Source organism: Lepidochelys kempii, chromosome 2 (genome assembly GCF_965140285.1).
Source record: "Lepidochelys kempii isolate rLepKem1 chromosome 2, rLepKem1.hap1, whole genome shotgun sequence".
NCBI lineage: Eukaryota > Metazoa > Chordata > Testudines > Cheloniidae > Lepidochelys > Lepidochelys kempii.
This window is the reverse complement of record NC_136381.1, coordinates 60,553,697-60,572,859: the sequence shown is the minus strand read 5'-3', so window position 1 is coordinate 60,572,859 and position 19,163 is coordinate 60,553,697. Positions and strand designations below refer to the sequence as shown.

Below are 19,163 nucleotides of genomic sequence, written 5' to 3'. Positions count from 1 at the left end.
CACCTTTATGCTGTCTCTCGTGCTATGGTTAGGATTCCTGGGTGCTGCAGTAATGCAAGTAATAAATACTGTAATAATGTTATTAAGATGTTTGAATCCTGAACACAATGTCATTATGGGAACTTTTGGGTTGGCTTAATAAATCTATTACTAATCTTGGATAACTGAGACTTAAAGGGACACAGTCAAGACATATTTTGTTTTGCTTATAATTTTGGATTTTTTTACTGTTCATCACCTTGATCACCTGGATTGATTGGTCCTTTAGCCCTTGTATAGATTGCGCCAATCACAACACGTTTCCATTCTTTTTGTATCCTGGCCTTCCTTCTCTATCTGCGGCTCTGTTTTTTCACAATAAAATCTTTCCATCTCTTTGGAGGTCGGCCAAGCGGTTGTTTCAGTTCCCAGGGGTACCACTCAGCAACAGCTGCAGTCCATTGATTGTCAGTGAGTCTCATTATATGCCCGCCCATCTCATTTTACTATGCCTGCTCTCAACAACAATGTCCTGCACTTCACTCTGTTGTCTGATCACTTCTTTGGGGACTCAGTTGTGGATTGAAATTCCCAGAATTCTTCTTTCCATTGCCCTCTCTGTGACAGACAGTTGCTGCTCCTCTGTCTTCGTCAGCACCCGTGTTTCGCAGCCACACAACATTGCAGGCAATACTGTTGAGATGAAGAGGCTGGTGCATGTTGCTTTGTTGATTTTTACTTGGAGGATATCCCTGATAGAATTGAATGCACACCAGCCTGCTTTCTTTCTTTGCGAGAGTTCACCTTTCTGATAGTGGCACATGTTAATTTCTTGGCCCAAACAGACATATTGCTCAACTTCTTCTGTTTGTTCTCCCTTGATTGTTATTTGGGCTTTTGACAAGGTATCAGACCGCATAAATTTCATTTTGGATTGGTTAATTTTCAGTCCAACGTGGTTGCTTTTTGTGTTGAGTTCTCGCAGCATTTTCTGTAGTTTGATAGTATTTTTGGCGATCAACACAATATTATCTGTGAATCTGAGATGGTACACTGTTCATAATACCATAATAATAATAATTAATAATAAAATCTCACTCATATGATTTTAGTATACAGTATACCCCCAATTATCTGAATAGCAGGGGACACACAGATGTTATTTGGATAATCAGGAGTTTGGATAGCCAAGAGGGCAGGAGCCATTCAGCCAGTCTGCTGAGAGGGGTCTCCTCCATGGCTCGGTGTTGAGTTCTCCTCTTTGCAGTCTTCTCCACGGAGGGTTTCTGCTCTACTACCTGAACCTCCCTCCCAGTGCTTAATTTGTAATGAAAAAGGTGCCAGGGCTCAAGCAATTTTTTACTTTCATAACTGACATGGCAAGCCCAGAGGTGCCGGGGCTTAGCCATGGCACAAATTAAGCACTGCTCCCTCCCCTGTTCCCCCAGCATAAGATACATGGGGGGCAAGGAAGGGATTTGGATAATGTGGAGGTTCAGATAATAGGGTTTCAGAAAGACAGAACTATGCTGTACTTTTACATCTGGTAAATACGTATTTTTCCTTTTTGTCACAAGGAGTATAAGTCAAAACAACTATCATTAACTTCATTGCATGGGCCTAAATCCTATAATCCTTATTCAGGCCTAACTCCCATTGATTTTTATGCAGTGTTGCAATTAGCTGGGACAGGTTTTGAAAGTTTCTGGAATATAAATTTTCAGATTGAACGGTGTTTTTAAGCTAACACTTTAAAAATTCCACTAACAGCAATAGGGACACCTGGTTCATCCTCCACAGGTTTATTCTTTACCCCCTTCCTAAAATAAGCGTAATTAATCCCTTTTCCATAAGGCAAGTAGAGTGGACAGAGTTACAAATTAAGTCCATGAGACGAGGCTGGGCCTTTTTAAATGACATTCTGAAATTGCTATTAAGAGGTATGTTGTCCTAGGAAATGGGAGTAGCTTCCTAGAGTGTGTGAGTGTGTATCTCAAGATATCTAGGAGTTTCTGTTCACCGGTATTCAGAGAAGCAGCTTTCAGCTGGTCAATGCCCCAAAATACTGTAAACATTTATTTTTTTATTAAAGGTATTTTGGTGCCTAAAGATGCAGATGGATACCTTGTGGCATTTTCAAAAGCATCTGGGTGCCTAGTTCCATTGATTTCAGTAATTTCCCTTTGATAGGAGTTTGGTATCCAGGCACTTTTGAAAATCCCACTAGGTACCTATCTGTATCTTTAGCTGTGTAAATACATTTAACAAAGTCCCTTGATGGGTTAGCAGAATTGGTGCAGGAGAAATTAAGCCAACAAATGAGTGATGATGTGTGTGGACTGGTGAGGTTTGTTGAGAGGGAGATGGTAGGATAAGAGCTAGTTTGGAGTGGGAGAAGTTAGGACTAGGAGAAAACAGTGACAGGGTCACAAAGGGATAAATATTGTTTTCTCCCATCCTGCCCTTCACAGTAAGCAGTGTACAGTGTAGCACCATAAGCTTTTCATTTTGAAAGGGGAAGGTAATAAGAGAAGGCAGAATGTGCTGCTTTTTCTTCTGACCTGCCCGTCAACCTTCCTTATCCCCCAATAAAACACATTCCTGTAACATCCCTGACTATGTGTAATGTCCCAGTTTTTTACTTTAAAAAAAACATGATCAGTCTGTGGAAGAAGAGCATACAAATTACTATCTGCAGCTCCACCAGCCATGTGGGTGCCAGTCACAGTAATAAATTTATGTATGCATTCAGCGGAGGAAATACATATTTATTTTCCTATTGCTTATCATTCTTTGTAATTTGGAACCATTCTTTTAAACCAGTTGTGTCGAGAATTATTGACAGATAGTTCTGTTCCCTTTTGTTCAGCAGAAGAGGAGAGAAAAGCAAAAACTACATGGTAGATGGAAAAGGCCTAGACAATAGCTTTCTCCTCCACTGTGATTTTCTTTTATATTTTTTAGGAGGTAAACGTAAGTCTGTTACTCTAAAGAAGCAATTATAATCAGTGAATTCAATGACAAATTATTTAGCTAACTACCCTCATTACATTGAACCTCTGATTATGTAGAATGTAATGGCTGTATTTTAAAAAAATATTTCATTCAAAAAGTAATATCAAATGGGTTCTGCATCTAAAGATTACTGTATCTATTTTCTGGCACTAATAGCCTTTCACCGCACGATGGTACATTTAATTAATCCTTTTGTCTAAGATAGCCTGTTACATGTCCATGTGGTTTTCATATCATTATTATTTTATTTCTTTAGTTTCTCTAGAGAAAGATAAGAAAAAGGGGAAATGTTTCCGTTTTCAGAATTTACACAAGAGCATAACAAATTGTATTTGAGGAACATAATCTCTTTGTCCCCGTACATAGAGCAACTCTTCAGCCTGTAGGTTTCTCGGCATGATAGGTTTTTTCTCCCCATACTATATAACGTAGTCAGGGCAGAAGATAGATATGATGGCACTCTTGGCTTCTGACTGTGAATTAAAATTCTCTAATGGTTACTTTGATACAAATCATACCGGATCTATAGTCACCGAGAAATCATTAATTACAATTTCAGATATTGAATGAAGGATCCCTGTCTCACTTGATAACAAATTTGATCGTGTTAATAGTCCTTGTCATTGCCTATCATATTCAGAAGAAAGTTGACAGACTATAGTAATTTTCACAGAATAAAACTAAGTTTTATTAGATGGCCAACATCTCAGACTCACTTCATGTAAGTCTCCATTGCCGAAGATGAGTGGCCAGAGCATTTATCCTGGCTGAGTGCCTTTTCAATATCTGACCCTTTGATCAGCTCCCACACTGCCTTGATCCAGAAACAAGCAGGAACCTCCTGAAGAGCACAGGCAAATGAACCTCAGTCTTGGCACTGGTATTTGTTCTAGCAGAATAGAGTGGAGCAGTTTGGGGCAGAAGCTGGCATACACATCTCATTGATTCAGAGCTGAACACAGCCACCTGTATCATTAGTTTCAGAGTAACAGCCGTGTTAGTCTGTCTTCGCAAAAAGAAAAGGAGGACTTGTGGCACCTTAGAGACTAACCAATTTATTAGAGCATAAGCTTTCGTGAGCTACAGCTCACTTCCTCAGATGCATATCGTGGAAACTGCAGCAGGCTTTATATATACACAGAGAATATGAAACAATACCTATTCCCACCCCACTGTCCAGTTTGACCAATGTACATGGCAGAGGGGCATTGCTGGCACATCATGATGGCACATGATCATGATGTGCCAGCAATGCCCCTCTGCCATGTACATTGGTCAAACTGGACAGTCTCTACGTAAAAGAATAAATGGACACAAATCAGATGTCAAGAATTATAACATTCATAAACCAGTCGGAGAACACTTCAATCTCTCTGGTCACGCGATCACAGACATGAAGGTCGCTATCTTAAAACAAAAAAACTTCAAATCCAGACTCCAGCGAGAAACTGCTGAATTGGAATTCATTTGCAAATTGGATACTATTAATTTAGGCTTAAATAGAGACTTGGAGTGGCTAAGTCATTATGCAAGGTAGCCTGTTTCCTCTTGTTTTTTCCTACCCCCCCCCCAGATGTTCTGGTTTAACTTGGATTTTAACTTGAAGAGTGGTCAGTTTGGATGAGCTATTACCAGCAGGAGAGTGAGTTTGTGTGTGTATGGGGGTGGGGGGGATGTGAGAACCTGGATTTGTGCAGGAAATAGCCCAGCTTGATTGTCATGCACATTGTGTAAAGAGTTGTCACTTTGGATGGGCTATCACCAGCAGGAGAGTGAATTTGTGTGCGGGGGTGGAGGGTGAGAAAACCTGGATTTGTGCTGGAAATCACTTTAGATAAGCTATTACCAGCAGGACAGTGGGGTGGGAATAGGTATTGTTTCATATTCTCTGTGTATATATAAAGCCTGCTGCAGTTTCCACGATATGCATCTGAGGAAGTGAGCTGTAGCTCACGAAAGCTTATGCTCTAATAAATTGGTTAGTCTCTAAGGTGCCACAAGTCCTCCTTGTATCATTAGTGCTTGCCTAAGCCACAAATTATGATGTAGGTAGTTGGCTCAAATAGCTCTTTCAAAATTTTAATGAGATGCCATTACTCTTAAACTATATGAAGGGCTATGATGATGAAAACAACCTGCTGCACACAAGGCTGACAGTGGTTCCAATAGATGTAAATAAGCAACACACACTTCCTATAAGAAGTTCTGCTTGCCTCCAGAAGAAAACCCAATCACCTGCATTTCCTGCTGATATTTGACAACTGACTTTGCAACATCCTTTTGCTGCAGCCATTCATGCACCTACGTACCCTGCTGCCAATCTTGGATGAATAACAGCATATTATGGCTGACAGTTATGTCCTCACATTGTGGCAGCAACTCTGGGATAGAGAGGGAGACATGCTGATGAATTTCAGAAGCCCTAACTTACGTCCGTGTTTGCAACTTGGGACACAGATGCTGGACTAGGCTTAATAGGTTGCTGACTGGAACAGCCAGTGTGGCTGCCACAATGCAGAGATTTGGCTTAGATCAGGGGTGGGCAAACTTTTTGGCCTGAGGGCCAACTATATGCAAAACTATATGGAGGGCTGGGTAGGGAAGGCTGTGACTCCCCAAACAGCCTGGTCCCCACCCCCTATCCACCCTTTCCCACTTCCTGACCCCTAACTGTCCCCCTCAGAACTCCTGACCCATCCAACCCCCCCATCCCCGCTCCTTGTCCCCTGACCGCCCCTTCCTGGGACCCCTACCCCTAACCGCCCCCGGGACCCCAGCCCCTATCCAATTGCCCCTTCTCCCTGTCCCCTGACAGGCCCCGACCCCTACCCACACCTCCGCCCCTTGACAGGCCCCCTGGGACTCCCACACCTATCCAACCCACCCCCGCCCCGCAATCCGTTCCCTGACTACCCTGCCCCCTATCCACACCCCTATCCCCTAACAGGCCCCCTGGGACCCCCATGCCTATCCAGGCCCCCTTTTCCCAGTTCTCTGACCATCCCCCCGCCCCCAGAACCTCTGCTCCATCCAACCGCCCCCTGCTCCCTGTCCCCTGACTGCCCCCCGGGACCTCCCACTCCCTGCCCCCTGACCATTCCGGAGCCAGCCACACCACCGCTGAGGCTGCTGGGGAGGGGAACAGCGGGGGAGGGGCCAGGGACTAGCCTCCCCGGCCCAGAGCTCAGGGGCCGGGCAGGATGGTTCCGTGGGCTGGATGTGGCCCACGGGCCGTAGTTTGCTCATCTCTGGCTTAGACCAATTTTCATAGTGTGACTGTGGGACAGTGAAGCCGATGGTCAAACATGTGCAGGAGGAGCGCACAATTAGAAGATTGGAGGGTGGACTACAACCCCTTACTATCCTTGATGATGCAGCAGTTAGATGGCTGAACAAACTAAATATTGGCTTGTGATGCACAGAAAAGAAGAAGACTTGTGTGTAAAGTGATATGTATATGTCTTTTCAGGATCAGAGCTGCTTTCTTTTCTTATAAGTCAGTCTCTCAAGCCTTTAAATGTCTGAATTACTTTTGTGAGACACCATCAAATGTTTCACTGTAATCAAGACATTACAAGAATGGCCTTCCTTTCATCCACAATTTATGGATAGCTTGATCAAAAAAGCATGTATTTATCTGACAGGTTTTTTTTTTAAAACCCAAGCAGTTTATTCTACCTAGTTCCCTTACAGAGTTCCCTCCAAATATTTGTTCCATTATTAAAGATTGTTGCACAACACTTGTTTGATAAAATATACTATATGTGGTAACTCACTGTAGTTTTCTATCTTTTTATAATAAGAATGGTCTACACAGCTTATCAAATGGAAATTTGTTTAGAGCAGTTCTAATAACATTTGGTGCATGCACGCAAAGTACTATGATTTCATTCTTATTCACTTCAAATGGATTAGAAAATATCATCCAAATTGGGTACTGTGCCAAGATTGCCATTACCTTTTCCCCTGAAATTTGATTAAGGACCTTAACAGGCATTCAGTAATTAAGTGAAGTGCTTTGGAAATTTATACGCTGTCCACAATTTGTCATGTTCTGAGAAAAACTGAAGACAAGTTTGATGAAAAATAAAACACTTGAGAAATATTTGGGACTACTAGCTGATTCTAGCTATGGTTTCATTTTTAATAGGATATCTTAGATTTGTAAAATTAATATTGTTCAACTGATTTTTTCAATTTTAGTACTTTAGGTTAATGAATAATTGACTTTATTAATGTCGCAATTAATTTAATTCTGTATCCCTTTACAATGCCCATTTTGCTTCATTTTCAGCATGGAGCAGGTTATTTTTTGTATAGTCCATTAGTGGGTATACTGTTCTGTATTTAGTTATTAGTTTTTTAATGCAGCTGAATTTGCTGAAAAAATGGTATAAAGAGGATGGGAATACTGAACAGATTCTGAATGAGTAAATTTCCCTGTGACATAGCAGCAGAAAGTAATGTCGGCTTTTATTCTGGTAATCTTCAATACATGAATGGCATAATGACACTTACATTTGTTTTTAGCTCTGCTATACGGTAACACAGAAAAGGTTGGTCTGTTACTGCTGAGGTAACTGTTATGCACTGTGGCCAGTCATGTAGCATTAATAACAATTTTTTCCTGCAAATCTCTTGTCCTTCTCTATTCTCCAACTTCCTTTGGAAGCCGAGTTTATTCAAGGTGGCATTATAGACTCACTTTAATTGTAAATAATAGAACTAGATTGGTATCATTATGGCTTTTTGGGGTGAATCTACATCTTCTGTCTGGAAAAAAAAATATCCTCTCAAAACCACAAAACTAAATGCAGCAGACTCTAGTAGTATTAGAGGGTGTCAGATTTTAATAAGGCAGTTATTACTGGTAACTCAAATAATTAAGGTTATTAAAATTTGCACTCTGTAGCCCTGACCCTGCAAACACATGCATGCGAATAGCTTTACTTTTGTGAACAGTGCCATTGAAATTAATGGGAGTAAGGTCATGTGAGTAAGGTTATGCAAGTGGATATGTATTTGCAGGATTGGGGCCCAGGATGATCCTATCATGCTGTAAGTGCACATTTCCTTTCTATTTTCATATTCATACTTTACTGTAGTTTAAAATAATTCTTTAGTTACAAATTAAACATGGTATTTCTACCACATGCCATCTCCAGCAGTCCTCCACTGATAGGCTGTGCCTTCCTCCTGATGGAGACTGTTGGCAGTTATCTTATTGACAGTGCACCAAGGTAATAAGCCACACCAATTCTGCTTAGGTGTCAGACGCCCTGCCACTGACAGAAGGACAAGCATGGTGGTTCCAGCTGCCTGATCTTTGTTTTTCATACTTTTTAGTTTTCATTGTCTTTTAGAGGAGTAAGAAACAGTTTGTTCCTTTATTTAATTTACTCTTTAAAGTTCATTTTCTTCTATCTCACTATCCATCCTTACTACCATACTGATCTCCTATTAAAACAACTATAAACCCTTTTATTCACTTTAAGTTGCTTACAATTATTTTACAATCTATAGAACTGACTGAAATTTTCAAAATTTTGATGTTTTTTTACTTCCCCAAATTTTTTTTCTTTAAAATGTTTGTGAAAATTTTCCCATTTTTGACAAGGTCCAGTTATTAATTTAATAGATTATTTTTTGTTTGTAATAATAAACTGTTTTCTGTGACTCAGAAGTAAAGCTGTTACAACAGATTTGAACTCATGTTCTCCTACCCTGCTCTGCATAACATCTTGTTCAGAATTTGTTCAGTCCAAGTTCAAGAGGGGCCTTCACTGCCACCAAGTGAAGTCAGATATGCTGTCACCATGGATTTCTATGCAGCACATTCAGGAACAGCTGTATGAGCATCATAGAGTAACAGAACACTTTGAAATTGCTCCAGCTAGACCTTAAAGGAAACCAGCAATAGCTACTGATACGGAGTCTTTAATACTAATTTACTGACATTTGAAAATGCCACATAGATGGTAGGCTGGTGATAGTGACTGATAAGTGATGCTACTCATACGTCTGTTGGAAAAATAAAAATTCTCTCTGGTCTATGAATATGAGCAGGCAGACAATGAAGTGGTGCTACCACTGGTAGGTAGCATGCACTGGATGTTTGTGATATGGTGAGCTGTCACTGGGGAGTAAGGAAAGGGTCTTGGGGAATAATGAGTCAGTTCTTAATAACAAGTTAGTCTTCTTTGAACCATTTGTACAGTGTTAGAGTTCTGCAGCAGATGCTGTGAGGGGAGGATAGATCAGAGGCTTCCTTTCCTCCAGTATTCTTAAGCAAAGTAAGCAGTTATGGGATAAAAGTGATTGGTGACTGCTTAAAAGATAGAAAACAAATGGTAGGAATAAATGGTCAGTTTTCAGAATGGAGAGAAGTATATAGTGGTGTCCCCCAAAGGTCTGTACTGGGTCTGGTCCTATTTAACATATTCATAAATGATCTGGAAAAAGGGGTAAACAGTGAGGTGACAAAATTTACAGATGATACAAAACTACTCAAGATAGTTAAGTCCAAGGCAGACTGCAAAGAGCTGCAGAAGGATGTCTCAAAACTGGGTGACCAGGCAACAAAATGGCAGATGAAATTCAGTGTTGATAAATGCAAAGTAATGCACATTGGCAAACATAATCCCAACTATACATATAAAATGATGGGGTCTAAATTAGCTGTTACCACTCAAGAAAGAGATCTTGGAGTCATTGTGTATAGTTCTCTGAAAACATCCACTCAATTTGCAGCAGCAGTCAGTAAAGTGAACAGAATCTTGGGAATCATTAAGCAAGGGATAGATAATAAGACATAAAATATAATATTGCCTCTGTATAAATCCGTGGTATGCCCACATCTTGAATACTGCGTGCAGATGTGGTCGCCCCATCTCAAAAAAGATATATTGGAATTGGAAAAGGTTCAGAAAAGGGCAACAAAGATGACTAGGGGTATGGAACGGCTTCCATATGAGGAGAGATTAATAAGACTGGGACTTTTCAGCTTGCAAAAGAGACGACTAAGAGGGAATATGATTGAGGTCTATAAAATCATGACTGATGTGGAGAAAGTAAATAAGGAAGTATTATTTACTCCTTCTCATAACACAAGAACCAAGGGTCACCAAATGAAATTAATAGGTAGCAGGTTTAAAACAAACAAAAGGAAGTCTTTTTTCATACAACGCACAGTCAACCTGTGGAACTCCTTGCCAGAGGATGTTGTGAAGGCTAAGACTATAACAGGGTTCAAAAAAGAATGAGATAAATTCATGGAGGATAGGTCCATCAGTGGCTATTAGCCAAGATGGGCAGAGATGGTGTTCCTAGCCTCTGTTTGCCAGAAGCTGGGAATGGGAAAGAGGGGATGGATCACTTGATGATTACCTGTTCTGTTCATTTCCTCTGGGGCACCTGGCATTGGCCACTATCAGAAGATAAGATACTGAGCTTGATGGACCTTTGGTCTGACCCAGTATGGCTGTTCTTATGTTTTAGGACAGGGGAGGAAAAGGATAATATGGAAGGTCTGTGAACAAGATCTGAGCATACTGTGTACCATATGGAATACCAGCCTCTGTCCTTTGACAGAATACATGCTGCATTTTTATGTTCTACAGACACTTCCTATGCAATATTAATTATTAAGCAGTTGGCTCTGGGTCTGTTGGTCTTTCTCTCTCACATTGCATTTTATTTTTATGTTAATGAACAATATTTGCATTCAGTTGCTTCTTTATACACCAAATCATTTTCATATAGGTGGGTGGAAATTATGCAGAGAAGCAGTTGAGGATAGTTTGTTGTATATATAAAAATTGGTTAGTTCCAGTCATCACCCTGTTCACTTTGCCTGTATGGTATATCTTTCCCCCACTCTGAGTTTTTTTAGTTTCTTTTTATATTGTAGCCTTTCGGGGCAGTGACAACGTCTTTCTGTATGTCTGCACTGTGCTTAGCATATTTGGGGTGCTCCTCTAATATAATTAACTTCCGTAACCATATGCTAATACACAAGCATGCAGTGCATGAGAATCAAAAACTGTGTAAATGCAAAAGGTCTCAAAATCATTTTTAAAATCTGAACAGTTATCAAGTCTCTCTCAGGGAAGATTTTGATGAAGGCCAATTCCAGATCCAAATTTTTCTAGTAACTTTGCAGTAAAACACACTGCAGAAGTTCTAATGCCCAGTCTATACTCAGATGCACATCATTCAGTGACCCATTATGCTGCAGCGTGCCAAGAAAAAACATGTTCATAATGTCTTTAAAAAGAAGAGCATTAGTGCACCCTTACCCTTCATTTTGTTCCAGCCCTTTCTTGTCTCATGTCCTTAAGTCTAAAAAACCCTTCATAAATCAAAGGACTTTTCAGTTATATTTAAAGTATATGTTATAGAAGCTTTTAAACAATTAACAGTTTTGTTTGTTTGTACTCTCAGGGCATTCTACCTGGACAAGTCGAACCTCCCTCCAAATTCAACATCTAAAGCTGCTTATATAGATAAGGTAAACAATAATATTAAGTGTTTAATTAAACTCTGTATGTTACACATTATCCTAATCCCTTTCTTTTGGCTTGAGTTGAATTATTTTGAGGTATTGTTTCAGGGCTCTGTTATGGCTTTTACCCCAGCTCTGCATTACGGATGGTGTGACATAGCAGTGCCCTTGTAGGAGGCATTGTGCTTCAGGAAATGCAGTACATGCTCATGTGTGAAGCCGACCTGTTTCCTCTGACTTTAGCAGAGAGTAAAGGGGCAGAGCCATGGCCTGGTCTCCTCCTTATCCCTTTGGATACTGTCAGGGGAGTTTGCAGGCAATAGTCCCTGTGCCCAGGAGAATGAAGTTGGTGCACTGTCCCATAAAGAACAGTCCCTCCAGTATTTTCCTCACAAGGTTGCCCTTAGAACTTTCCCACGATGGCTCCCCTAAAATGGATTCCTCTTTCCATTTTAAGGGGGGGAAAATCCTCCTTTTATGCCTAAAGCACTACCTAGCATGATATCCAGCTTTTGATCTGACATCCATTTTACAGCCTACAGTTTTATATTTCATAAAGACTTGTCTCAACTAGAAACTAGTACCAGTTGAAACGAGTGCAAGCTAAACTGATATAACTAAATATTAAACCATGTTAAGTGAGTCTATGTAAGCAGTTTGCATTGGTTTAGCTACATTTATTTTTAAATCACTTTAGTTAAACCAGTGCACTTTTCAAATATAGGTAAATATAAGTATAAGTAAGGCTACCATTTCCCTGGTGAATTAAAATTGCCATTAGGGAGTGCTTTTCTAGATTTTAAAACATTTCTTCTTTGGTTAGCAAGTTTCTCTCTATGGGAATCCCTAGGTATCTCATGGGCAGAGAGAATCAGGGCTTTGTATGACAAGAACTGCAATGTGACTTGAGCCTCATTTCACTTTTTTACCAAACACTGTGGGAGAGACGCAGCCTTTTGTTACCAGATCATGAAGACAGTCTTTCCTATCTTTGTGTGTATGTGTATGTGTACGTGTATGTATAAATTCAATATTATGCTGTTAAACTCTTTCTCTATGTATGTATCATTTCAATCTGGATACCGTTAGGGGTTGGCAACCTGTGGCTCCAGAGCTACATGCGGCTCTTTGGCTGTCCCCTTGCAGGCAGCCTTTTTTTGAGAACCCCCTCCTGCACCCAAACTCCCTCCCAGACCCCGCACCCTCTCCTGCATCCCAATCCCCTGCCCCAGCCCGGAGTGCCCTCCTGTTTATATTCAAATTCAAATGGCAGAAGTCTCATTAAAAGTATTGGTGAGTAGTAATAACTTTATTATGTTCAATTATTATTAGCTGATCAATTTTAACTCTACAAGTAGCTTTGTGTGTGATGTGACTCTCAAATTATTTTGGTCAAAGACCAAAACAAAAAAATGTCTCTTCTTCTTTGAAAGGTTGCCGACCCCTGTACTGTCTTTTCAGTTTTGTTGCAAAGTTAATTATTATTGTTTGTGGTTTCTTCACTCCTATTTTACTGCTTACTATTCTTTCAGTATGCAGTGTTGCTGTAGCTCTGTTAGTCCCAGGATATTAGAGAGACCAGGTACGTGAGGTAATATCTTTTATCGGATCATATTCTGTTGGTGAAAGAGAAAAGCTTTTGAGCTTACAGAACTGAGGAACAGCTCTGTGTAAACTCGAAAGCTTGTTTCTCTCACCAACAGAAGTTGGTCCAATAAAAGAGATTACCTTACCCACCTAGTCGCTCTAATATTCTTTCAGTAGTTAGTCAGGATTAGTGAATGGCCATTTGCATAAACATAGGACAGTTTTGTCTTACCTGTATGCTGATCTTCTCTTAGTGGTCGTGCATCAGTCCCAGCACTACTCCCTTTTGTGTCTATCTTTGCATTTGTCTTTCACTGCATTATTCCTTCTTTGGAAATACTCCTGGAATAAGGTGGCCTGCCCATGTGTAGTCAGGTGGAGAGGGCTAACACAGTAGAGATGTGCCCCGGGGATTATACATTCAATGAAAATATCCATATAGCGATTTAAAAAAAAAAGTCTTAAATATTGTCATACATTGTGTGCTTTGTGCGTACCCTTTCAACTGTGTGCTTTGAAAGCAGCTGGACTCAGGGTTTGGCCCACAGTGCTCGTGTGTTCTAGTCTGGAGTCATTAAACTCAGAAACAATTTAGTTGTCACTCTCCCAGAAGAGAACTTCACATGCATCTTGATGGCAAATGTCTAAATCTCTCTGTTCTCCTTTGCTTGCAGCTGATGCGGCCCCTCAATTCTTTGGATGAACTTTACCGACTGGTAGTGTCTTTTATCCGATCCAAGCGCACAGCAGCCTGTGCTTACACTGCTTGCAGTGCCTCTGGAGTTGGATTGCTGTCAGTTTCTTCAGAACTCTGTAGCAGACTTGGAGCTTGCCACATCATAATGTGCAATAGTGGAGTTCATCGGTATGGCAATTTATCCACCTATCTTTGCTTTAGTCAGTCATTGCAATCCAGTTTGGAGAATAATTTTATGTCATGTTTTTCTGAGTGTACTAGTTTCTATCTAATGGACTCTTAAAAGATTAGTCATGGTGAGAATCTGGAAGATAAAAGTAGTTGCAGTGATTGACAAAATGAGCAATATAATTTTTGCTTGTATAGTTGCAATAGATTATTCGCCGTACAAATTAGTACAAGGCAGAAATATTAAAATTTCTAAAGCATGACAAGGAAGGTTTCCTATTTGCATAATATATTGTGTATTTTATACTGAACTCCAGTATAGGCAAGACATTTTAACATCTAGTGTTTGTTTTATACACTGGAGGGAATCTTAGTAGCAATAGATCTCAAAAACCAAAACTATGTATGCACTACTGCAGGTCTGATCCAGAATAACCAGAAGCACTATATCCTGGGGTAATACTTGGCATGACCAATTTGATTACAGAAAATGAACTCAGACACTTGACATTTTGAATTTTCAATTGATTTGCTATATACTGCACTGTACTAAACTCTGAGCGACCTTAACATACATCTAAATAACCAATTTTATAAAGGTCACCAGGATGGTAGTGAAATTCATCCAAGAAAACAGTACGTGTAAGTACCAGTGGGGTAGGATTAGAACTTTGTGTGAATTACAGCAAACATGAAAGAATAACAGTTGAGGAAAATAATCTTTAGGTAAGTATTCTGTAATGGTTCCTTATACAACCCAGAAGCTGATGCTAACATGATCCTTTTTTGTATCCATCAGGATACAATCTATAGATTCCAGTTATCAGTTTAAAAATGGTGTGTTCATTCTCATGATTCACTGTTTCAAACTTCTTATACAATTAATTTCTGATCCTTCGAAAATTTTCATTTGAGCAGCATCAATTACAAGTTTGTTGGGTTATAACAAAAATAACTTTCTTCTTAATTTTAAGTATTGTCCATCTTTCTAAAAAGAACTTTGGAAAAACAGTATAGTGCCAGTCCAATGCAGAATATCAGGCATGACAAACTGGAAAAGGTCAGCAAAGTATCAGAGAAACAATCAATAAGTGCATGTTATGAAACAGACTTGCCATCTTTATCAACTAAGATCTGATGGCGCATTTGTATGACACTGCATTATTGGCAGACTAGTGTACGTAGCATGAAGTATATTGTCCTCTGTTTTAGAGAGACAAGGTGAGTGAGGTAATATCTTTTATTGGACCAACTTCTGTTGGTGAAAGAGACAAGCTTTCAAGCCACACAGAGGTCTTCTTCAGGTCCTTCTGCAGGTCTACCTCATCCATTTGTCTCTATAGTACTCTGTTTTAGGCAGTTATATGAGATAATGATATTTTTTAATACCATCCCCTGTACCAGAGCAGGATGGTTGTGTTTATCCTTCCTTTAGCATGTGGGAACACTATATAAGCTGGATCAGCATGACATTTTCAGAAGGCCATAAAGCCTTTATGCTTTACTCTATCTATTTATCCAGATTTAACATTTTTACAGGTAAGACGTTTTTGATGACTTAGAGAATCCCGTTTTCCAAGTTATAACTCCAGCTAAATCTCCTACTCAACCAATGGAAATATGGGCAGCATTTCTTTCCTTCTTTTCCCTCCACTGCTCCGATGAGGAGCAGCATCTTCTGTCTCCCATGTGCCTTTTCCCTTGATTTTTCCTTTAAAATGTTACTGTGAAAGAGACTGTCATCTGCATAGTGAACAGGGATTTAAACAGTTCAGCCTTGCCCAGAACATATTATATAAGAACAGTGGTACTTAAAAATGGATCGACCCCAAGAATTGAAAGGTCATGAATTATTCAGGCTGGCCTATTGACAGGAATATTAGATACCTGTCTCCCCGAGAATTATGCGTTTATGTGCATATGCTTTATCTATAGCCAAACATCCAAAGATTATCATAGATGGAAGAAAGAGAGGGTTCTATTTGGGCATAATTGTCTTTCTGGTGCTTATTAGAGATGGGCATAGTACCATGAATATTTATTTGAATGGTTAATTAATTCACTTTAACTGGGTTTGTGAGTTTCCGGAGAATATTCTACACAGAGAAAGTGTTTACTAGCAGAAATATTTGAAAAATGGTGAATTTTAAGTCGCTATTGTAGCATACTCACAGAAAATGAAATTTGAATTCGCAAAAGTGAATATTTTGTCAAAAATCTGTTTGTTGTGGTAGATTTTTTTGAGTTACAGTCAACTGGAGGACAGAAACATACCATGTGAACCACATGTCCTATCAAAGCATCCTGAATATCAAATATGGAGAATGAACAGCTAGTGCACAACTTACAGATCATGAACTATTCAGAATTATTGGGAATATAACTTTAAATAATGGGGATGTATTTGATAAAATCATAAGCTTGACATCCTTGAAGAGAAAGACAATTCTTTCAATAAATTATACACTGTGAATTATTCACTCAGCAGCAGTGCCCATTCATATGCATAAATTATAAAATGTCTCATGAAGTATAGGGGCCTAAACAAAAGATTAGGAATCAGACACACTGATTTTTATAGACTATTTTAGGAGCAGTGAGGTAGAGTTAAATGGATCACATAGAGGATTACATCGGGATGTCAAAAGATTTATCAGGGCAAGCTATCTTTGTAAAGTAAAGGGCTAGAACACTTAACCATAAAAACATGAATGTAGCTCTACAGTCCCTGAATGCAGCGCCATTTGAGCCTTTGCAAAAGACTTCATTATTTTACTTATCTACTGACACTGCCTTTCTGGCAGCCATGTGTTCAGGGGGAAGATAAAGAAGAAATCCTTGCATTATCAATTAGAGATCTTTTACTATAGGTCCACAAAGACAAAGTAGTAAACTACAACAGATTTTATACCCCAGGTTTTGGGGTGGTTCTTTTGGCCCAAATCTTTAAAGGTTAAGAAAAAACACTGCATTTATTGTATTAGAAGGCAATTTTGAGCAATTATTTAGAGAGGAGTTAAAGTTAGAAATTGTAGTGCTGTTGGGACAGCAGCAAGGAGTGGGATGGCATCCTCTAAAGTCTATGTTATATGTGACAAGGTGTGTCATGAGTATGTTTGTCCTTAGGGTTCTGTGTTGGGGGATGGGAGCTAAGAAATTTCAGCTCAAATCTTACTTTGTCTCTCTAGCCTACTCATGGTGTATTCTGTGCTTTCACGCCCCGGTGCTGATTACAAGCATTCCAACTTCCCAAGCTTTCCCCGTGCCCACAGGGTCTGCTCTCTGGCCTGCTGAAATTGCACCTCACCCTCACTCATGACTAGGCAGAGAGCCTCCTGCTTACCAGGTAGAGAACTGCCTTTGCACAGCCTTATCTCCCCACTGCCATGGTTATTGGCACTGACTTTACTCCTGGAATTCCTGCCACCAGCCCCTTTCATACATGCTGCTTGGTGCCAGGCAAGGATGGGAATGGGATCAGGGGATGATGATCCAGAGCAGAAAGACAAGCTTCTGAAGGAGATAGAGGGGGACAAGCTTCTGAAGGGGCTAGAGGATGGGGCTAGGTCCACCGAGCAGAGTTGATCTAACTCTTCCCTGAAATCCTTCAGGACTAGATTTGCTGTAATAGTTAAGCAGGCATAAAAAGTAGTAATAAGTGTTTTGCCCCTGTTCTGGTAGAATGAGATTTAATCTTAGCAAGCAATTGTAGAGGAGACCTCTATTTCTAAACCTGATAGTTTAGACACATGGCATTCTGAATTCTCATTTCTAATAAAATATTGTATGTTAGCCCTGTGGGTAGGCTACCCTTTGAGAGAAACCTTCTTCAATGGATCAGTCCTCTTACCAGGGTAAAGATGAACAATATGACAGTAACAGACTCTAGTTCATGTTTCCACATGTCTGCATTAAATATATAAACCCCAGATTTTGGCCCCTGGAACTTATTTTCACCTGGTTTCCAAAGTAAGGTCCTTAATGGAGCCTGACCTGAGTCTCAGTCTAGGAGTGTGTATCAGAGTTCAGGATGCTGTGCTGATCACTCCTTTTTTTTCTACTCTTGGGGAATGGGAACTGAGCAAACCATTATTCCCATCTCCGCCAGAATTTAGTGTCTCAGGCTATATTTCCTAGAAAGTTAAATCTGGATCTTCCCACATTTCTCTAGTTAAACTTTGTTGACTGACTACTAGATTAGAGCATACGTTCTTAACATGGAGGTCCTGAACTGATGTCAGAGGGGTGGTGACCACACTGCCCTTTCCTTCCGACTCAGTGGAAGATGGGAGTGAGTGTTAGCCAGATCCCGCCTAGATGGGAGGAAAGTTCTGCGTCAGGGTATCAGTATGGAAAAAGGCATCCCATTATGGAAGAGTTTGAAAACCACTGGACTACAGACTTTGCCTGAACTGTCACTATCACTTGTAACCCCCTCAGTCTCAGCAATGTTTTGGTTTCTGATTTCTCTCTGATCCAACTTAAATTGCTTTTTACGTTGTACGAGGCTAAAACAGCTTGAAAGAGCTCACATTTTCATTCCCATATCCAAGATAATAGTGGGGATTTTGAATTTCTGGTGATTGCTTTGCTTTGATTTTTATGTTTGCCAATTGACATTAGAGCTAGAAATACTGTATCTATTCCAGACAGAAGTCTTTTTCAAGTATATTTCAATTAGCTGAACAAGAACCAGAGAATAATAAGTACCTTTAACCTTCACTGTCCTTTGTGGTATACGTCTGTTACAACCTCCCCATAAATTATCATAAAATGAATCTGTTGTGCAGATTCAACATCAGGAATTACAATTAATGTGATTCTAAGGAATCAGATTTTTATGTTTTATTTTGCCTTTTTTCATCATAACTAGTTATGGTCTATTCAATTTTACTTCATTTAGTTAAGACGTTGCAATTCTACCTGCCAATTACTAGCCTCCAGTAAATGATACGAGGGTTTCTTTGCCTATATTCATTTTATTTGAAGTTGTAATCAGTCTGTACAAATGTAGCTGATCAGAAGCACTTTTAAATATTGAATCATTATGCCAGTTCCTGCTCCAGAGGGAAGAGACAGACGGTGCTGCACAGACCCAAGCTCTTTCCATGCCAAAATGAAATTAGGTGCAGCAGCTGCAGAACTCCGCTTGGAGACTAGCAGGAATACAAACTAAAATGAATTATTTAAAATATTCAAATAATGCAGTTTTTG

The 19,163-nt window shown here is 39.8% G+C and overlaps 1 protein-coding gene across 4 annotated transcripts in view; it reads left to right on the top strand.

The window, feature by feature from the left end:
* The window catches only part of PREX2 (phosphatidylinositol-3,4,5-trisphosphate dependent Rac exchange factor 2), a 317,368-nt gene that overhangs the window by 235,826 nt on the left and 62,379 nt on the right, over positions 1-19,163 (top strand). For all 4 annotated transcript variants that reach the window (XM_073330905.1, XM_073330906.1, XM_073330908.1 and 1 more), the window contains 2 exons: positions 11,437-11,503; positions 13,759-13,949. In XM_073330905.1, coding sequence (XP_073187006.1) covers positions 11,437-11,503; positions 13,759-13,949 — 258 coding nt within the window. The remainder of the gene's footprint in view (positions 1-11,436; positions 11,504-13,758; positions 13,950-19,163) is intronic.